The sequence below is a fragment of the Aspergillus alliaceus genome (assembly GCF_009176365.1).
Source record: "Aspergillus alliaceus strain CBS 536.65 unplaced genomic scaffold BDW43scaffold_1, whole genome shotgun sequence".
In the NCBI taxonomy this organism is placed as follows: Eukaryota; Fungi; Ascomycota; class Eurotiomycetes; order Eurotiales; family Aspergillaceae; genus Aspergillus; species Aspergillus alliaceus.
In genome coordinates, this window is record NW_022474684.1 from 937294 (window position 1) to 955360 (window position 18067).

General features: G+C 50.9%; 7 protein-coding genes across 7 annotated transcripts; 2 read left to right on the plus strand and 5 right to left on the minus strand.

Annotated features, from left to right (window-relative positions):
* Positions 1–257: 257 nt before the first annotated feature.
* Positions 258–1814, minus strand: car2 (ornithine-oxo-acid transaminase; the record flags this gene model as incomplete). Its single annotated transcript, XM_032044145.1, has 3 exons — positions 258–443; positions 509–1210; positions 1275–1814. The coding sequence occupies 3 exons, from the start codon at positions 1812–1814 to the stop codon at positions 258–260; spliced, it is 1428 nt and encodes a 475-aa protein (XP_031906427.1).
* A 324-nt stretch (positions 1815–2138) lies between these two features.
* gpi10 (putative glycosylphosphatidylinositol-alpha 1,2 mannosyltransferase) lies at positions 2139–5035 on the plus strand. The gene is made up of 5 exons (XM_032050556.1): positions 2139–2761; positions 2828–3058; positions 3111–3325; positions 3386–3532; positions 3582–5035. The coding sequence occupies exons 1-5, from the start codon at positions 2411–2413 to the stop codon at positions 4951–4953; spliced, it is 2316 nt and encodes a 771-aa protein (XP_031906428.1). The 5' UTR covers positions 2139–2410; the 3' UTR covers positions 4954–5035.
* Positions 5036–5326: 291 nt separating this feature from the next.
* Positions 5327–7954, minus strand: BDW43DRAFT_8175 (putative GTPase activating protein for Arf). Its single transcript, XM_032050552.1, has 4 exons — positions 7452–7954; positions 7362–7378; positions 7173–7283; positions 5327–7099 (listed from the first exon to the last, which is right to left on the minus strand). Exons 1-4 carry the CDS (start codon positions 7564–7566, stop codon positions 5333–5335), a joined length of 2010 nt encoding a protein of 669 aa, XP_031906429.1. The 5' UTR covers positions 7567–7954; the 3' UTR covers positions 5327–5332.
* Positions 7955–8565: 611 nt separating this feature from the next.
* BDW43DRAFT_258584 (putative mRNA splicing protein (Prp39)) lies at positions 8566–11452 on the minus strand. The gene is made up of 4 exons (XM_032039991.1): positions 11170–11452; positions 10895–11110; positions 10735–10838; positions 8566–10267 (listed from the first exon to the last, which is right to left on the minus strand). The coding sequence occupies exons 1-4, from the start codon at positions 11236–11238 to the stop codon at positions 8899–8901; spliced, it is 1758 nt and encodes a 585-aa protein (XP_031906430.1). The 5' UTR covers positions 11239–11452; the 3' UTR covers positions 8566–8898.
* A 57-nt stretch (positions 11453–11509) lies between these two features.
* BDW43DRAFT_8422 (mitochondrial 54S ribosomal protein mL59) lies at positions 11510–12477 on the plus strand. The gene is made up of 2 exons (XM_032050584.1): positions 11510–12160; positions 12219–12477. Exons 1-2 carry the CDS (start codon positions 11603–11605, stop codon positions 12258–12260), a joined length of 600 nt encoding a protein of 199 aa, XP_031906431.1. The 5' UTR covers positions 11510–11602; the 3' UTR covers positions 12261–12477.
* Position 12478: 1 nt separating this feature from the next.
* On the minus strand, positions 12479–15820 carry hxB (putative molybdenum cofactor sulfurase protein (HxB)). Its single transcript, XM_032050571.1, has 3 exons — positions 15444–15820; positions 15010–15384; positions 12479–14941 (listed from the first exon to the last, which is right to left on the minus strand). Exons 2-3 carry the CDS (start codon positions 15107–15109, stop codon positions 12573–12575), a joined length of 2469 nt encoding a protein of 822 aa, XP_031906432.1. The 5' UTR covers positions 15110–15384; positions 15444–15820; the 3' UTR covers positions 12479–12572.
* Position 15821: 1 nt separating this feature from the next.
* On the minus strand, positions 15822–17239 carry BDW43DRAFT_8469 (uncharacterized protein). The gene is made up of 2 exons (XM_032050588.1): positions 17019–17239; positions 15822–16935 (listed from the first exon to the last, which is right to left on the minus strand). Exons 1-2 carry the CDS (start codon positions 17091–17093, stop codon positions 16405–16407), a joined length of 606 nt encoding a protein of 201 aa, XP_031906433.1. The 5' UTR covers positions 17094–17239; the 3' UTR covers positions 15822–16404.
* Between the last annotated feature and the right edge of the window lie 828 nt (positions 17240–18067).

Here is an 18067-nt window from a genome sequence, read left to right on the forward strand (position 1 = left end):
GTGATCAAATCAGAGTATTCTCAGAATGGCATCCCGTCTCAAGTCCAGTCCAACACGTTCGGAAACCTATCTGGAGCGAGAAAAACCCGATTCTCTGTCCATTTCCACGTTCAGCGGACGAGCGGTCGTCTTGGGTCGGCTTGGACCCACGCTCAGCATATGGACGAAGAGGTCTCGCTGGGTGACGAGATAGGGGGGTCGGTGGCCCGTCTTCTTCCTTGGGCTCCCCATATTCTCCCTTCTGCCTTCGCAGCACTCTAGTTCTCAACACTGATCTTGACCTTCTTCTCCGGGGGAGGGATCACCTGCTCCTCGGCGGCACCCTTCAGGTGGGGAAGCTCCGACACGGCCTCCGCGATGATCTCCAGGGATTTCTTGATCTCATTATCGGTGATCACGAGGGGTGGAGCGAGACGAATGATGTTCTCATGGGTTGGCTTGGCCTAGAGGACAAGATCAGTACCCTTCACATGAGGAAGCTTGACTGAACTTTTCAAGAGGAACTTACCAAGAGGCCCTTCTCCTTCATCAACATACAGAGATCCCACGCCGAGTGTCCGTTGGTCTTGGACTCGTCAATGACAATGGCGTTGAGCAGACCCTTACCGCGCACGGTCTGGATGATCGGGCTCTTGATGGCCTTCAAACCATCGCGGAAGACATGACCAAGTTTCTCGGCTCTCTCGACCATCTGCTCCTCCTGAACCACTTCCAGAGCCCGAATGGCCACCGCGCAGCCCAAGGGGTTGCCGCCGTAGGTCGATCCGTGAGTACCGGGCTCGATGGTAAGCATGACATCCTTACGACCCAACACGCACGACACGGGATACATGCCGCCCGAGATGGCCTTGCCCAGCAGGACCAGGTCGGGCTTGATGCCACTCCATTCGTGGCAGAGCAGCTTACCGGTCCGAGCGATACCGGTCTGAATTTCGTCACAGATCAGAAGGACGTTATACTTATCACACAGCGCACGTGCCTCCTGCAGATAGTCCTCGTCCGGAACGACGATACCGGCTTCACCCTGAATGGGTTCGACCAGGAAGGCTGCCAGGTTGGGACCCGCCTTCTCAAAGGCCTCCCGCAGAGCAGCTTTGTCGTTGTATGCGATGGGCTTGTCGGTTCCCGGAATGGTGCAGCCGATACCGGGCAGGTAAGGGCCATAGTTTTCACGCGACTCGGGGTCAGATGACAGGGAGATGGCCGCGAACTAAGACACAAGTCAGCTGACTGGGAGTCTCATCGCAGTCATAGTTTTCCTACGAAGCACCTACCGTACGTCCGTGGAAGTTGTTCTCCGCACTCAGGACGACCGCCTTGTTCTCTGGGATACCCTTGACCTTGTATCCCCACTTACGAGCGATCTTAATACCGGTCTCGACCGCCTCTGCGCCAGTGTTCATGGGCAGAACCATGTCGAAGCCGAAGTACTCAGTAACGAACTGAGCGAAGCGTGGGAAGACATCGTTATAGAAGGCACGAGAGCTCAGAGTCACCCGCGACGCCTGGTCGACGAGAGCGGCCACCAGCTTGGGGTGGCAGTGGCCTTGGTTGACAGCCGAGTATGCGGACAGGAAGTCAAGATAGTGACGACCCTCGGGATCCCAGACCGAGGTGCCCTGAGCCCGAGCGAAGACGACGGGGAGAGGATGGTAGTTGTGGGCGGCGAAGTCCTTCTCGGCTTGGATGGCCTCCTGGGTGGAAGCGGCATGGTATGCTCTAGCCCCGTTGGTTACACTGTGACCGTTGGTCTTCTTGGTGCCGTTGGTGCCGTTGGTGCCATTGGTGGTACCGTTCGTGCCGTTGACCGCCATGGTGGGAGTGAGAAAAGGAATGTATCAAGGGGGTACGATGGAAAGATTTAGGAGAGTAGGTGGTGGAGGTGATATGGTAATGATAAGATAGGATAGTCGAGGTTTGGGGGAACAAAGGGACGAGGGAATAGGAAGCAGCGAGTTTAAATAGAAGAACAAAGGATTGGATCAAACTTCGTGGGCATCAGCCAAGCGAGAAAAGAAAGAATTCACCGAGATAGGATCAAGTAATAGAAAAAGGGTGACTATACCTCTAAGTGCAGGTGCAGCCAGTGTCATTCCCCTAAGTGCAGGTGTATCAGCCTTCGCTGCCCCTAAGCGCAGGTTTAACCGCGACAACCATTGCCTATGATGCAAACCGTCCCATGGCACTTCTCGCTGATCCACTTCTTTTTTCGCCTCTCTTCCACTCACAGTCCATTCATTACTCTCCCTTGGCTCTCTCGGCCCCGGACTAACCCCGTCCGTATCGCACTAACTCTCGTTTCTCTCCAGTTTTTCTGTTCTTATCGAGCTTATCCTGCACCCAAGTCTTGCCGCTTAAGGGGATTGGTTCCTGAGAACCGGTTCCACACTGCGAGTTTGTTTGATCGATCATGTCAACTTCATCGCGACGCCGGAGATCTCCTGGGAGACTCTTGTCCCGATCCTCTTCCTCGTCGGCGTCTGTATCGTCGTCTTGTGCTTCGTTGTCGACAACCTCTCCGCCTCCGCCTTCACGCCTCAGGCCACCACCCCCGTCATCAACATCAGCATCAACATCAACTACGACAACAACAAGACCGACTTCACCGTCAACCTCCCATGTCCTCCTCTTCCTCATCGCCTTCCGTCTCCTCAACGCTTTATCTCTCCGTACTTTCTTCCAACCCGATGAATTTTTCCAATCCCTCGAACCGGCGTGGCAGACTGCATTCGGCGAAAACAGCGGAGCTTGGATAACATGGGTCTGTGGAACAATTTCCGGACAGGCGCACCTTGTACCGCCACAGTACTGACCGATTCATGAGTAGGAATGGCGACACCATCTACGGTCCTCCATCCATCCTCTTTTCTTTGCTACGATTTATACCGTGGCCGACCTATTCGCACGCGCTCTGCGCCTCTCCCCCGCAACCCGCGGTGATATCCTCGTTGCCTCCCCGAAGATAGCGCAGGCTGTTATCTCCGCAATTGGAGATCTATATACGTGGAAACTGGCCCGCACCGTTTACGGACGCCGGAGTCATGAAACCTGGGCGACTGTATGTTAGGAACAATTTGATTCGAGAATATGGAAACTAATCGGAATCCAAGCTCGCCCTGACGGTCCTCAGTCCCTGGCAATGGTTCTGTTCGACCCGGACTTTGTCCAATTGCCTCGAAACCACGATTACCATTGTCGCACTCAACCTATGGCCTTGGGAATGGTCGTCGGAATCAATCCCGCAAGTCCAGCCGAGGAGGAACACGCGCTCCATGGGCAGGGATGCTGAACGAGAAGACACCAGTGATTTAGTGCTTCTTGTCAGGTACGACGGATCCATCTCGATCGGTACAAGCCGTCTAGCTAACAAAATCACTTGATGTAGGCTGCGCTATTGTCTTATACTCGCTGCGATCGCGTGTATGCTGCGACCGACGAACATCCTGATCTGGATGAGCTTAGCTGGCGTCGCATGGCTTCGGAGCACTTGGCGGGGAAGGGCTATCTTCTATCGCGAGGTTTTGCTTTGCGGGTGAGTTAATCAACTTGCCCTTCACTGTTCAACTACTCATAACCATCAGTGTCTCCGTCCTGACCTTGTCGGCCGTGTTGGATCGCCTCTTCTACGGAACCTGGACGTTTCCGCCTCTCAGATTTCTGTACTTCAACATAGCACAATCTCTAGCTGTTTTTTACGGGAAAAATGATTGGCACTATTATGTGACCCAAGGCTACCCCCTTCTGCTTACTACCGCGCTACCGTTCACTATTGTCGGCCTGTATCGCACACTACGCCGGGCGACGACAAACATTCTACAGCTGTCGGTGCAAACTCAACTTGCAATGATTTGCCTAATTATGCCGCTAGCACTCTCAATCATTTCCCATAAAGAAGTGCGATTCATCTACCCGTTGCTCCCCTCACTGCATGTTCTGACGGCCCCGCCGCTGGTGAACTTCTTTCTCCCTGCAGTTTCTCGTTCCAATGGGGCATACATTCCCAGGCGGCTTTCTCTTCTTTTTTTGTTGCTGATCAACATCAGTATTGCGATTTACACCACTCTATATCATGCCTCTGGGGCAATCGGCGTTCTCTCGTATCTCCGCAGCCAACAGCAAACCCACAACCCGGTTGACAAACTAGCATATTCGTCCGGTGCTTCTCAGACAGAGATCACTGCTGGGTTCCTCATGCCCTGCCACAGCACCCCTTGGCGCTCCCACTTGGTCGATCCAAACATCCACGCCTGGGCCCTGTCCTGTGAGCCCCCCGTTGACCTCAACGAGTCGCAGAAGGCCGCATATGTGGATGAAGCGGACCAGTTCTACAACGACCCTAACCGGTTTTTACGCGAAAACATGGTTGGCGGACTACGCCATTTACCTCGGACGCCTTCCTATCGCTCTTCCTGGAAACCTCGGCAAATCAGCCCGCGAACGTATCAGCAAGCCAACCCCCACGAATGGCCCGACTATCTCGTCTTTTTTGCCCAGCTGGAACCCACCCTCCAGAGTCTCCTCCGCAGTAGCTCCTACGGAGAGTGTTGGCGCACCTGGAACACCGCCTGGCACGACGACCCACGTCGTCGGGGCGACATCATTGTCTGGTGCCTCGACCCCACCGAGCAAGCCGCCTGGCGATCTGTGACCCGGAAGCGTGTTCGTGACCATCACGACCGGCAATTCGACCGGATCATGGAAACTTTCCGGAAGAACGCCCCCGGTCAGCGGAAACCTTCCCCTTGGACCCGGTGGATGCCGTCGCTGTATAGCCGATCAGGACCCTCGGCCTCATCCTGGTCCTGGCCGTGGGAGCCACGCAAACGGACCACGTGGTTTGGAATCCAATTACCAGTCTGGAAGAAGAAATCCTTGTGGAAGCTACCTTCCTGGACCTGGCCGAGCTCTTCGAAGAAAAAGACCAGAACCGTTGTTCAGGATCTCTGGTCTTAAATGTACACACACATCTCCCTAACTTTGGTTCCCCTTCTTGAACATATTTTGCCTTCAATTTCATTTGTCTCAAGTCTATAACCAATCCAGCTCTATATGTAGATTATCCAAAGCTACTAGAACCTATATACCTATCGATCGGGCCTCCCACTCGACAAGCCCAATGATCGTTTCAACTTCCCATCCAATGCCACTCAACGCCACCAAAATGCACAATGAATGTACTAATACAACCAAATACGCCTCAACAGAAAATGAAAATCAAAATAAAAATTGCACTCTGAATCAAGACCCAAATATGTACCGAGATATTTTTCCAGATACGTACGTATCCTTCCATGTATATGTGTATGCATTGCATGTATAATCTATGTACCGATCAACCATACCGCGCACTCAAACTGGCGAACGCATCCGGACTGTGTCGGCCGTTTTGGAACGCGTTAATATCGACGCTTTGCTGGCTCATATGGCCTTGCGGTCTAGCGAAGGCGCTGGGTGCGCTGGGTGGCATGGTGTTGGATTTCATGGGCATGTTGAAGGGGGTCGTGGTGTATTGGGTTTGAGGTTGGGACTGTTGAAGGTATGGTTGTTGCTGTTGCTGTTGCTGTTGAGAATATCCAGTGGCGGCTTGTTGAGTGCCCATGAAGGGGTTCCGGGTACCTGCAGATTGGAAGTCTGTGGGTTGTTGGAGGACCTGGGGTTGTGGTGCGGTAGGTGTCGGTGCTGAGTTCGGGAAGGGGGTCACTCCTGCTGGGCTTGAGATCTGGGAGTGCTCGGATGTGGCTGATGGTGGTGGGGAGAGGCCGTACAATGAGAGGATGCTGTTCTTGTCCATACGGCCCGTTGGCTGTGGGGCTAGATGCTGCGCGGGGGCCTGCAGGCCAAGATGCGACTGGTTTTGGTACCCCGCACTTTGCGGGGTGGGGGGCGCCGTCATGGGTTGGAAGGGGTTGTGGAAGGCTTGAGGCTGGGGTGGTTGTACTTGAAGTTGTGGGGTTTGCATTTGTTGGTGTTGTTGTTGTTGTTGCTGCTGCTGCTGCTGCTGCTGCTGCTGCTGTGGTTGCTGGAATGGGGAGGGCCCCCCGAAAGGTGAGGTCGAAGACATGGCGGGCATGGTGTTGGCATGTCTGGGTGGATGGTATCCCGCGGGAGCCTGACTTTGCGGTTGCAAGGAGTTGGGTTGCTGAGGAGCTTGAGTGAAGAAAGGGTTTGTCTGAGGTTGAACGACGCCGGGAGTTTGATTCGGAGCGGAAATGAAGCTGCCTGACTGGACGAACGGGTTGTGGCTACCCTCAACGGGTTGCGGAGACTGCACGAATGCGCCCTGAGGGATTGTAGGCATCACTGGGGGAGTGATCGGTTGCTGGTAAAGGGGGTGAGGGAAAGACGGCCGCTGGTTGGGATATCCGCCCGTTGAGTGTGGGAACAGCGGCTGTGATACCTGAAGGTGTTGGAACGACGCCTCAAGGGACTGCACAGGTTGTTGCGGAGCAGGAGCATCGAAAGGATTGTACGACTGCCCAGCCGGCTGAGATGGCTTGGAATCCAATTGGTCGAAAGGATTAGAGGAAGCTTGCTGTCTAGCGGAGTCACCGGCAGTTGTCGCTTGAACGGGTGTCCTGGCTCGCGACGTGGCGTTACCCTCCCCTAGTCTAATCAGGGTCTCAATGGATTTATCAAGGTTACCATCCAAGCCTTTGAGTACAGCAGAGTTTCGGTACTCATTTGCAAAACCCATACTCCGCAGAGTAGCCATCTTCGACTCGAAGGACCCATCGTTAACAGAAGCCCCCATGCCCTGGGAGCCGCTTCTAGAGGGAGGCGATCCGGGAGACGTGGCTTGTCTGGTGGACAGTCGATGAAGACTAGTCGTGGAGGAGGCCGATCGCAAACCGAACCCAAAGGGCCTGGCAGGTTTGGGGGGAAGAGGAGGCGGTGAGCCTTCTAGAGACTGGTCACTGCCAGTATTTTGACGACTAGGTGGTTTCGGTTTCCCATCGTCCAAGCTTCGATATTGGTACTTTTGACGGATGAACTTTTCCATGCATGCATCGGACTCATCAACATCGGCGGGGACAGGGGGCTTCACGTTCCGAGGATTAAAGATCTTGTTCATAACCATATTCCCGTGCGATTTCATGTTCTAATGAGCATTGCCTCTTCTTGTCAGCTCTGAAGTACTGCTACATGGCAAACGCTCACGCGACACCACTCACATCGACCTGTTCTGACGTCCAACTATCCATACTCAAAGATTTAACCTTCGAGATATGAGTGCCCAACTTGCGGTGCAGGGACGCGCACCGCATGCACAGAAAAATGCCCATCTATGCATATTATATCAGATTACTGTTGAACGCTCTTTCCGGGTGTGGCGGGGGTTAAAGTGGTGCCGATATACATACATTCCAACTAGCCCATCCTATAGAGGTACATCATAAGTAAATATTGTGTTTTTCCCACAGCACGTAACTAAGACATCCGACTCGACTCACCTGGATTCATAGCTTGGCAGTCGGCGCATCGGTCATTGCCAGGAACCGACCGAATGAGGTCCTGCAGTGCCCGCTCATTGCGGAACTGCTGACGTTTGCTGATACCGGCCACCATGGTAACGGAAGTCTCGGCGAGGGCGTGAGGTTAACTTGTCTTTCCCCGCACAAAGACAGTGATGCTTGTCTAAGCCCGTCCCGTCAGGGGCAAGAATGATAGTCGAGGGAAAGCGTTAGTGTAGTTAGGGGATTCAAACACGGCAAACGGGCCGAGCCTCCAAGTACGAGCGGTCGGAAATGTTTTTATGCGAAGAGGCAAATCATATTTACTCCCAAAAAAAAAAGAAGGACAGGGATTCTTTTCCGAGAGTAATAATTTTTTCTTCACAGAGACAGATAGTGTGGTATATATATATATATACGAGAGGCAGCGGTCGAGCGTAAGGAAAGAGCAAGAGGGAGCGTGTGCTGAGTAAAAGGGATGGAGATCTTGTGGGTGTGGGGAAATATTATATTATATTATCATTAGTGGTTCCTAAGGCATGGATTTACTATATTGAGTTGTATATAGTGCGTTTTTTTGGCCCAAGGTGGGTTCTCTATCTTTTGTTGGCCAAAGCAAATGCCCAATTTTCGTAATATCAAGATGGCACAACGTTCACAAATATATATGAATCGAAATTTTTAATTTTTGTGCGCTATTTTAAGGTATACTGTACCGTCTATTCCATGAAACCTGATCCACCAGCCTAATATCCAATAACTACCAATCTATACACCGGACAGGCATGTCTATTCATAGTTTGAAACCAACGGGGACCTGCGTATAGGGTTATTGCCATCAGTATCCCAAAATTAAAGGATGAAGAGCCAAACCCGCCGATCTGAGAAGTCATTAATTCGCTTGTGTATATTCGGATGTCCCGGAGTGACAAAGGTGGATAACGTACCAGTGTTCTGGAAACGGGTATTCTGCAACGAGAGTATTCTCCCGAGCAGCCTCATTACCTGTATCCGTATTCGATATCCCCTTGTCTCTTACGGTTATCTCAGGGCTTCGCCTAATTCTCTAAGAGGCCGGGATCCACATAAACTACGTTTGTGAATAACACAATGGTTGCTTCAAGTCCGTGGGAATGTATTGAGAATAATACTACTACCTAAGCATTAGAATACAAGGGAAGTGTCCAAGCTCGTAAAATTTCCACCCAATCGAGTCACATGATATCATTGAAAAAGGGGAAAAAATTGAGAAAGTGAAACAATAAACAAGCAATCGAGAAAAACGGGCAAACAGCCGACGAGATAGCTTTCGCCCCCTCGAAAAGCCAAATCGCTAAGCAAATCAGAAGACAAGTAATGTTCTACACAAGGTAAGCCACCGGGAGGTACTGCACAGAGTCATTCACCTCGTGTTACGGCTAGGGAGGGTAATACAAACGCAGGTCGACTAGACAACTTCAGTGCCATTGACTGGGGTCTGTTGGTAGTAAGCGTAAGGGTTGGGCTGCGGTGTGGGAACCGCGGGGGGTTCAGGGACAGGGGTAGTTTGACTGGCACTGGGAGGCGCTTGGGCCACGGCGCCAGTCTTCGTGTGCGAAACAGACGCAGGGCCATGGACTTCGCGATCCAGAGTCATGTATTCCTTCGCCGCATCCTTGGTCCCTCGCTCAAGCAAGTAGACCATATAGATCTGCACGAGTTCTTTCACGACATCAGGAGCAAGGGAACTCTTCGACCGGATATCATCAAGAACCTTCTTAATGCGCTCGTACTGCACGTTCTCAGTCGCGGAACTCGTGGGCTGATCCAACTCGAACGTAATGTAACTTGTCCAGAATGGCCGACTATCCAGGTAGAACTGTTGGTTTTGCTGATACACCTGCCGGGCGTCCTCGGCCGAGCCCTTGATCTTCCATAAGAGTCGGGCCCATTCCGCAACAAGAGCTGCCTTTGTAGCCAGGTCGCATTGTGGCGAGTCGAGTTGACCCTTATACACTTCAATTGCCGCTTCGAGGCCGCCGTGACGGCGCGACATGTTGGCCAGAGACACGATTGTTTCAACGTGATTAGGTAGGTACATCAGGATTGCGTCATGGATATCCTTGGCCACATCCACCCGTCCCGACATCTCCTCAAAATAGGCATACTGAAGGCGAGTAGCCGGATTGGCGATCGGCACATACAGACAGCTTGCGCGCTGATAGATGTTCCGCACTTCTTCCTCCTTGCCGGGCTGTGCGCCCATCCACCGGGCATAGCGTTGCCAGAACTCATCATAATGGGCACATGTGACCAGACACCGTTCATACAGGAACTGAGTCCGTTCGTATGAATTTTCAGCCTCCTCAAAGTCGAGGTACTTTCTCCAGTTCGACAGCTGACCCTCATCCAGTTCAGTCACATGGAAATATGGGCGTTTAATCTCGGACTCGTATGTCCAACGCTTGGTGGTTTCTGTTTGAGTCTTGGAGAAGATCTCAAGATGATAACTATCGACGCGTAGTCGGAGGTCCCTCTCGATCTCGGCCTCGGCCTTTGCGCCCGGAGCCACCTGTGCGGAAGCCGCATCGAGCTCCGCGCGGAACTGAGACAGTGTCTCGGGGGAAGCAAGCTCTACCAACGGACGAGTCTGTGCGAGCTGCCTATAGCGCTCGAAGTAACGAGCGTATTGATGCATGGGGATGTGAATCACACGGCCAAGAATGGCGAAGATCTTGTCGTAAGCCTCCACTCGCTCCTCATACTCGATATACTTATCCCAGAATGGGTGAGCTAGGAAATCTAAGCCGACACTGCTGGCACCTCGCTCGAAGAGTCTATAGAGGAAACACGTCAGTCAATCCAACTGCGTCAATAAAAGCTACGGGGGCGGGAGGGTGATAGGCAAAGGGAATTGGCAAGGATGGCAAACATGAGCATTTAATCTTCAGTGCGAGCCCAAACAATTGAACGACTAAGGTGAGCAAATTGTGAAAGACGTTTCCCCTGTCCGCATCGAGCGCAGAATAGGATCCACCGGTCAGAGTCACTTGGTTTGATATCCGTGCAAGGAATGATGCTTGGTTTGAAAGCAACAAGGTTCAAGGGCAAGGAAACAGCCTGAAGATGTCATGGGTGAGAAGTAACTCCAGTTGAATCCGGGTCAGGCAAGCATCTCACCCATCATTGAAGGGAACTGTTGTCAACGCTTTTTACATTATGTGGATTCGACACCACAATAATGTCCGTGCTGCCTTGGTAACGGTTACAGGGGGAGGAAGGAAACCAGCTCTAGTATACTTACTCTCTAATGACGTCGGCATCGTGGGAAGTCTCTGCCTTGAAGGAGCAGTAGTTGGTCCACAGGTCGACGGATGGCGAGATGCTGGCGACACCTCGTTCGTAAACCTACAAAATTAGCGATGAACACTTAGCTCTTCGAAAAGCGCTTAAATGAACCATACCATATCTGCTGCTTCAGTTCCAGTGATAGAGAATTCCAGGTCCGCATATTTCTTCCAGTACCCAAATAATAGGGGAAACTTGGCGAGGAATCGGTCGTAGACATTTCGGGCGGTGGTGATAGCCTGGGGGTTGGAGTTGCGATTGATTCCTCCTTCAAGCGCCTCACCAGCCCGAACCAGTCGTTCCCAGGTTTCGAAGTTATCTGGGTCATCGACCTATAATTAAAACGGAGCTGTAAGTAATAGACTGCATAGGCGGAATAGACGTATCATACCAACTCGGCCTCAAGCTTCCTCAACTCCGCATTCTCCTCCTCGGAGCCTCCATAGTTGTAATCCGCCATGATGGCAGTTCCGGCAGTGGACTTATTACGACGCTTAGGGATGCGCAATGTATAAAAGCAGAAGCACACTGAGCGATGAGATGGAGCGACACTGAGTAAAAGTGGGGGGAAGGAAACACAAACAAGGCGGACAGCGACAGGAGAATGAACGTTAAGTGTTCCGCAAGGGAAGAGAACAGAAACGCTCCAGCCACACCCGCGCCCTTTTTCCCTTCTGCCGAGCCTCACCCGAAAACGGGTTAGCGCCAATTTCAATTTCTCTAACTCGAGCATCTGGAAGCAACTGCCCCGTAATCAACAAGAACTCGATAGGATAGGCGTTTGTCTCACACCGGCAAAGAACAGGTGCGGCAAACCTTCCATCATGTCGACCACCCAAGCAGCTGGCAGCTTGGTGAACAAGCTGCCTCTCCGCCTACGCAATTTCTTCGCCCGCTATCCTCCGCAATACTATTCCGCGGCCGTGGCGCCACGGTCCGAGTCAACAGACGCTGTCAATGCTGAGTCTCTGCCGTCACCGTACACACCCAACAGAGACGCTAAAGGCCACAAGCGACCTGATCCCACGGAACATTCGCCCTCCCGTGCCCTCCTCTACTCCGACCCAGAGCACCCGAACCCATTCCTGCCTCGCAAGAACTTCCGCACAGGCAAATGGATTGGCGCACGGGTCGGGCTCCGGACACAGGCTGATCTGGTGAAGCTGGCCAAGAAGTATCAAGTCGAGGCTCTACTACCTCCCGGCCGCAAATCGACCGAGTACAAGGAGACAAGACGGGAGGAGCGCGGATTACAGATCAAGGGTACCGGTATTGGACAGAAGGTCAAAGGTCACAAATGGGAGCGAACAATGGAGTCTCGTCTGGAAGACAGACGCAAGGCCATGATGGAGATGCCGGAGATGATTCGGTTGTGGAAGCAGGTGAGTTTTCACTATCAACCCGGAAAGATTTCTGTTACGCTAACGGTCTGGCTCGCAGAGAGGTCACGGTCGTGGCTGGAAACAGTGGCCCAAGAGGTAAATGCTTGTGTGGATACCTTTGTTACTACTGTGAAATTTTATGTAATGCTCTATCTTTCGCCAGTCCTCGGATCGCCTGGCTCCATTGATCATTTGTCAGGGTTTGAACGGGAGTTTTTGTTCTCATGTATGTACAAATAGATATTCATTGAATGTGCACATTGGATGCGGTTGTGCTGTACATCCTTCAATTAGACTCGTCATCTAAGTTTGCATTAATGGTTATATTGCGGAGGAGCTAAAGCCTTATGGATAATGCATTAATTCATCAGGTACGCCTATTCTATCATCTGCCACATATGCTGCAAACAATTCAAGAAACTTGGGAATGCGTCACAACGTCCCCTACCATAATAGTGCAAGATTTGGGAGCGTTGGAACCCTGCAAAAGCTCCATTTTGGAAAGAGAAGCATGTCTCCCGAATACAATCTTGTTGTTGATCTTTCTCGTCTTTGCAAGAGTCGAGAAAGGTTCCTCTCGACGAATGCCAGTGTATGGGTCAACGCAGACCATCTGGCACCTTTGGCATGATCCGAGGACATCGAAGTGCACCTGTTCCGGTCCAATAGAGAATGACTGCCAGATATCTTCAATGTATGGACGTTCGGCATTAGCTAGCTGGTGAAGATTCTCAGCGACGACAATGTTGGCGCGGAAGACATCGGCTTCTACGGCTCTAGCTGCAGTGCTGTGATTGGGTCTGGGATTGTACTTGATCTGTTCGTTTAGGCGATTAACAGACGAGCGGGAAATGAGCAGGATAGGGCTCTCGTTGGATAGAAGGATTGGGGGTTGTTCAGGTATCGGTGACGGGTCTTCTGGGAAAGAGCCGGGCATGGGGGCTCTCTGAGTCCTTTTCGAGGAACGAGTAGGATTTGAAACCCTAGTCGAGATTTGGGGCGGGAACCTCGCAAGCGTACACGGTACACCAAGGAAGTTAGAGAAGAAAGAGGCTACAGTAGGTGAGGAATATGCCTGGACAATCACTCGATCTCCGCAGACGTTGGATTTCGCGCTCTGACACAGCGAGGTAGTAACCAGATTTGTGACCTCGCGGTGGAGAGAAATCTCCAATTCTTTAGGATCCGATCCGCAGGTAATGCGTAGGAGCCCACGGTGAAGGTCAATGACCGGGCGTATTAGCGCCATACGAGGATATTTCTTCATGCTGAGAGCGGCGCCTGTGCCTTGGTGTATAAGACACCATTCTCTGTCCCAAGCAAGGCCTTCTCTTTTAATCTCCCAGCGCTGACCATCGGGGACCTTGAATGCCCCGCAACTCTTGATAGGATATACGGAGAGGCTTTCAACATAGAAGCTGGGTTGTTGCGAAACAATTTCCACAGGCGGTACCAGTGGAATGATGCTTGGTGCCTTTTCGACGTAGAATTCATCAATGAAGCTTGCAAAGGCATCAATATCCCTAATATTGGTAATCGCACCCAGACTGACTCTTAAAATGCCAGTCGGTTTCCCATCCATAACGTCGTGATCGTCCCCACAGCGCAGTCCCGCGGAGTAGTTACGTATCAAGTCAGGTCCAGTCCACCCAAGATTGGCTGCCGTTCCTCCTGGATTGCAATGTGATCCTGACCGGATTTGTATATTTTTGACGTTCGCAAGTCTCTCAACCTCGGACTTTCCAACCCATGCACCAGAACTGTTTCGTATGTTGAACGCGATGATTGGGCCTTGAGTAAGATTGTCAAAAGCAGTCTCTGGGGACTTGTACAAGTGGCAGACTTTCTCTCCATTGAAATGGGTCATTGCGGTCAACCGGCTGTGAAGCCTCTTTGCCAGATAGCGGGTATGGGACGAGACATTACTCATCGATCCGAAGAGACGCGCATGCGTCGAGAACGCGGAATCAAGTGCAATGATGTTATGGAACGGCAAAGTACCATCCTCCAACCGCTCATGGATGGTGGACTTCTTTGCATGCCACGGTGTTCCTTGCGCCAGAACCATATCTACAGTTCCACCGCCGAAGAACTTGCGTTTCTCCAAAATGCCCGCTGCAGATTTGCGAACGATTAACGCACCGAGATCGGGGAAACCAAAAATCTTGTAGAAACTCAGTGCCGTAAAATCAGGCGCTGTAGATGTGTCACTCAAGTCGAGAGGCGCAGTGGACACGAACGATGCAGCATCAAGGAGGGTGTAGACGTTTCCTGTTTCAGAACTGGTATCCCGTATCTTTGAACACCACTGGATAGGCATCCGCCGACCGTTCATATTCGACTGCGCAGGGTATGCAAATAACCGGGGGAAGTTCGTTTGATGGGAGGCTAACTCCGATATCCACTGTTCAACTTCATCCTTGGTCGCAAAGCACCTGTGCCCCATTTGCGCAAGTTCCCGCACTCCTACCAAACTCGTATGTGCGTCTATGAAGTGACCATACCAGAAGCCTTGTGGTGATGAATCCCGAAATACGTCTGCCACCAACTTAATAGCAGCCGTAGCATTCGCTACGAACACGAGATCGAACTCCTCCGGGTCCGCGTTAAAGAAGCGAAGAGCCTTGAGACGAATATCATCCACACGCTGTGTTGACAGCTGGGATGACGAGGACCGAGAATGAGGGTTGCCGAGGAGATTTGAAGTTAGGTCTCGAGCGAACGAGTCTATCAACGATTTGGGATACAGCGTTGTCCCGGCATGGTCCAGGTAGGTTGTGTCTGTACAACCGGTGAATACAGTATTAGCACCCTCTTCACTTGTAGCGTAGGCTTCTAGGAGTCCCCACCTTTGAGAAAAGAATATTCCCGCTCTCGGATGACGTCCACATCCTCCGAATATCCGGTGCAATATTCCGCGCGGCTTTCGCCGTTAATTTTGGCTTCCATAGTTTGAACAAAGGATAGTATTCAAGGGCCCTGAGATTTGCCAGTGTCATTCCCGGGTAGCCAGCTGTCCTTATAAAATCCCCGAGTTGACAAAAAGAGACAAAAAAATGTCCCGGTTGAACAAGGATCAGTGGCGACAGTTGACCTCGTGAGGGATAGAATGTTGGACCTGGCCAATCGTCTTTCGAACCTGTATGGACGACATCAGGCGCGACAGCCGTAAACGCGGATGATGCAATGTGATCCGGGGCTTAGAAGGATATATTGGTAAGAATCTGTGAGATGAAAGCGAGTTAGCAGAGGATTGGCGAGAGGTGGAGGTGCTGATACGTGCATGAAAGTCGCCATCGGAGGTCACCGAGGCGGAGCTCCTCTGTCCCAAACTTGGTCTCTCGTAACAGCACTGAAGGGCTGAGAGCTGGAAGATGTGTACGGAGGGCAATGTAACCCTAGAATACGCATCACGCTGGACTCATAGCAGGATGAGTATCGATATTCGGTCACATCGAGGAGCGAGGATGTGATGGGAATTCAGCTGCCCCACTGATTATGGGGGCTTATCGGACGCGGGGCGATCGGAAGCCACCGAATCCGGAAGAGAAGATTGGATGATTAACCGCCACGCTAACCAACGCTATGGCTTGCTATCACAATGTCGCGCCGCAAGAGGCTGCCTGAGCAGTTCGTCACCGTATGAACTATGATATACTGGTCTATGAACTAATCGCCTATTCCCAGTACATCACATGTGTGATCGGACCAGTGGATCTAGAACGTTGCAGTATCATTTGCTAATTGCCCAGGGAGAAAAACAGGATCCCAGCTCAGTCCTTCATATTCTCCTATAAGAATTTGAATAGGAAAAAAACATGAGTCGTAATATCACAAGCAAAGCAGATTCTGCGTAAAAGAATGTTGGATATGGTTCATCCTGTGGGAATCCCTGCCCGAAAACATCCTATCCACAGTATCACAGGACCAAAATAAAGCAACAGATTCACAAGGCGAATGCAACTGTGGAGTCCAACTTTCAATGAACAGAAAGTGCAGGCTTTTTTTTATCTTTTCTTTCTTTTTTCACAATAGTACTATCATAATCATCACATCAATGTCGCATCCTGTAGTCTCATTAGCAACCGTCGGTGGGGGGCATCGCCTTTTTTTTTTCTTTCTTTTTTGTCCTTTCTGCACTTTTTTGCTTCCCATTATCTATGTATCATCCCATTCATTTCCGTAAATCATAAACATTTCAAGAACATTAAGGCAAAGAGATTAAAGCAGTTGAGGAAATAGGGTTAGACCACGTATTGGGGCCGGCGATGGCTGGAACTCCGACGGTGTCCATGTCCACGCCGACTGCTGTGGCTCCTCCTCCGGATCGTGGTGGTCTCTTTAACAACCACATCGGATCGGCTGTGGAGAAAGAGCGCCCAGAAGGCGGTCCAGAAGAAAAACACAACCTCCATGATGCCTAGCGCAAAGCATGTCTTCAGCATCGCACAATGTTTGTTGACCTGTAGGGACAATGGATTGCCTGTACGGTAACCATAGGCTCCAAAGGGGCCAAGGGAAACCCATACAGAGCCCCCATCCCAATGAGAGCAGTTGGCATTAGCGATGAAGCGCAGTTGGTAGACTCCTGCAATGAAAGCGCCGAAGAAGAGGAGGTCGACGAAGGCGACGAAGGCAGCAGAGCGCTTGGTGGTCGCATGACGGATTAACGTGTCAAAACACCAGAAGACCGCGATAGTGCTGACGATAAAAAGGACGAGAACGTAAGTCGGGGTGATAATATTGGCCTTGAGAAACCCGTCGACAAAATAAGCCTGTTCTGATGTTAGATTCTAGGCCCATGCCAGGGCAAACAGACGGCCCGGGGTGCGTCAGGTATGTCAGATGTCAGCCTTACCAGCATTCCAATGATCGGTATCAGAAAAACAATCTCTATAAGGCGATTGCAAATAAAGAAAAAGCTGCCGATCATCTTGATAGTCCTTCCGCACGACGATCGCCGGTGCCAGTCAAAAACGGTCCAGGAACGCGAGTAGAAAAGTCCAATATTAAGATAAAAAAAAAAACCCGAATGGTGGTCACCAAGTCACTATAGCGTCATCACAGATATATGAATAGGCTCTTGTGTTATCGCAAAAACCTTTCTGTCGCAAGATTGGAACAAGGGCCTGACGTTGACCGGGAGATGATCTCTACGTGGACGGTCTTATCTCGCCAACTCAACTGCACGGGGAAGGATAGAACAAGATATCTTGCAGAGACAGTTATGCAGGGTTCAAAGTCAAGGGACGTAATGAAGGGAAAATAAGAAGAAAAATATGCAAGTTGTGGTCATCATCAAATAAAGGAGGCTGGTAAAATGCGACTGCGGGGTGGCTGGGAAACGGGATCATTTTCGCCCAACAAATCATCGAAACGGTGGATCCTCTAGGAAAAGGATGATCATGAAACATTAGTTGTGACATGGGATAAATCCCGATCAATGGTAAAAGAACAACACCATCCCATCAATACTGGTAGTTTATATACCTATATGAACCGTTCACTGTCGCCGTTGTTTGTTTAGAACGTGGGGCGGCCACGAGGTTCTAGAGCCACGGTTGACCCCTAGCTTATCGATCACCTATTTTTATCCCATCTATCTTAGATTCTCGACACAACAAGAAAGAGATTTTCATTCCAAACGCCATTATTCATATATATCCATGCTGTATCCTGTAAGACAACAATGCAAACCAGTTAGTTGTGAAAGTCCTGAAAATTGGAGCATCTCGTTCATATCGACATATATTACTAGCCGAAGTCCGAGATGTATGTAACCATGTATATATCCCAGTTCAAGCAGCTATGAAGATTCATAAATTTCACTTGTCCTATCCAATAAGAAAGTCGTGATATACGTGGTACTGGGTAAAATCCAGTATATTCCTCAAACTGATGTTGAAT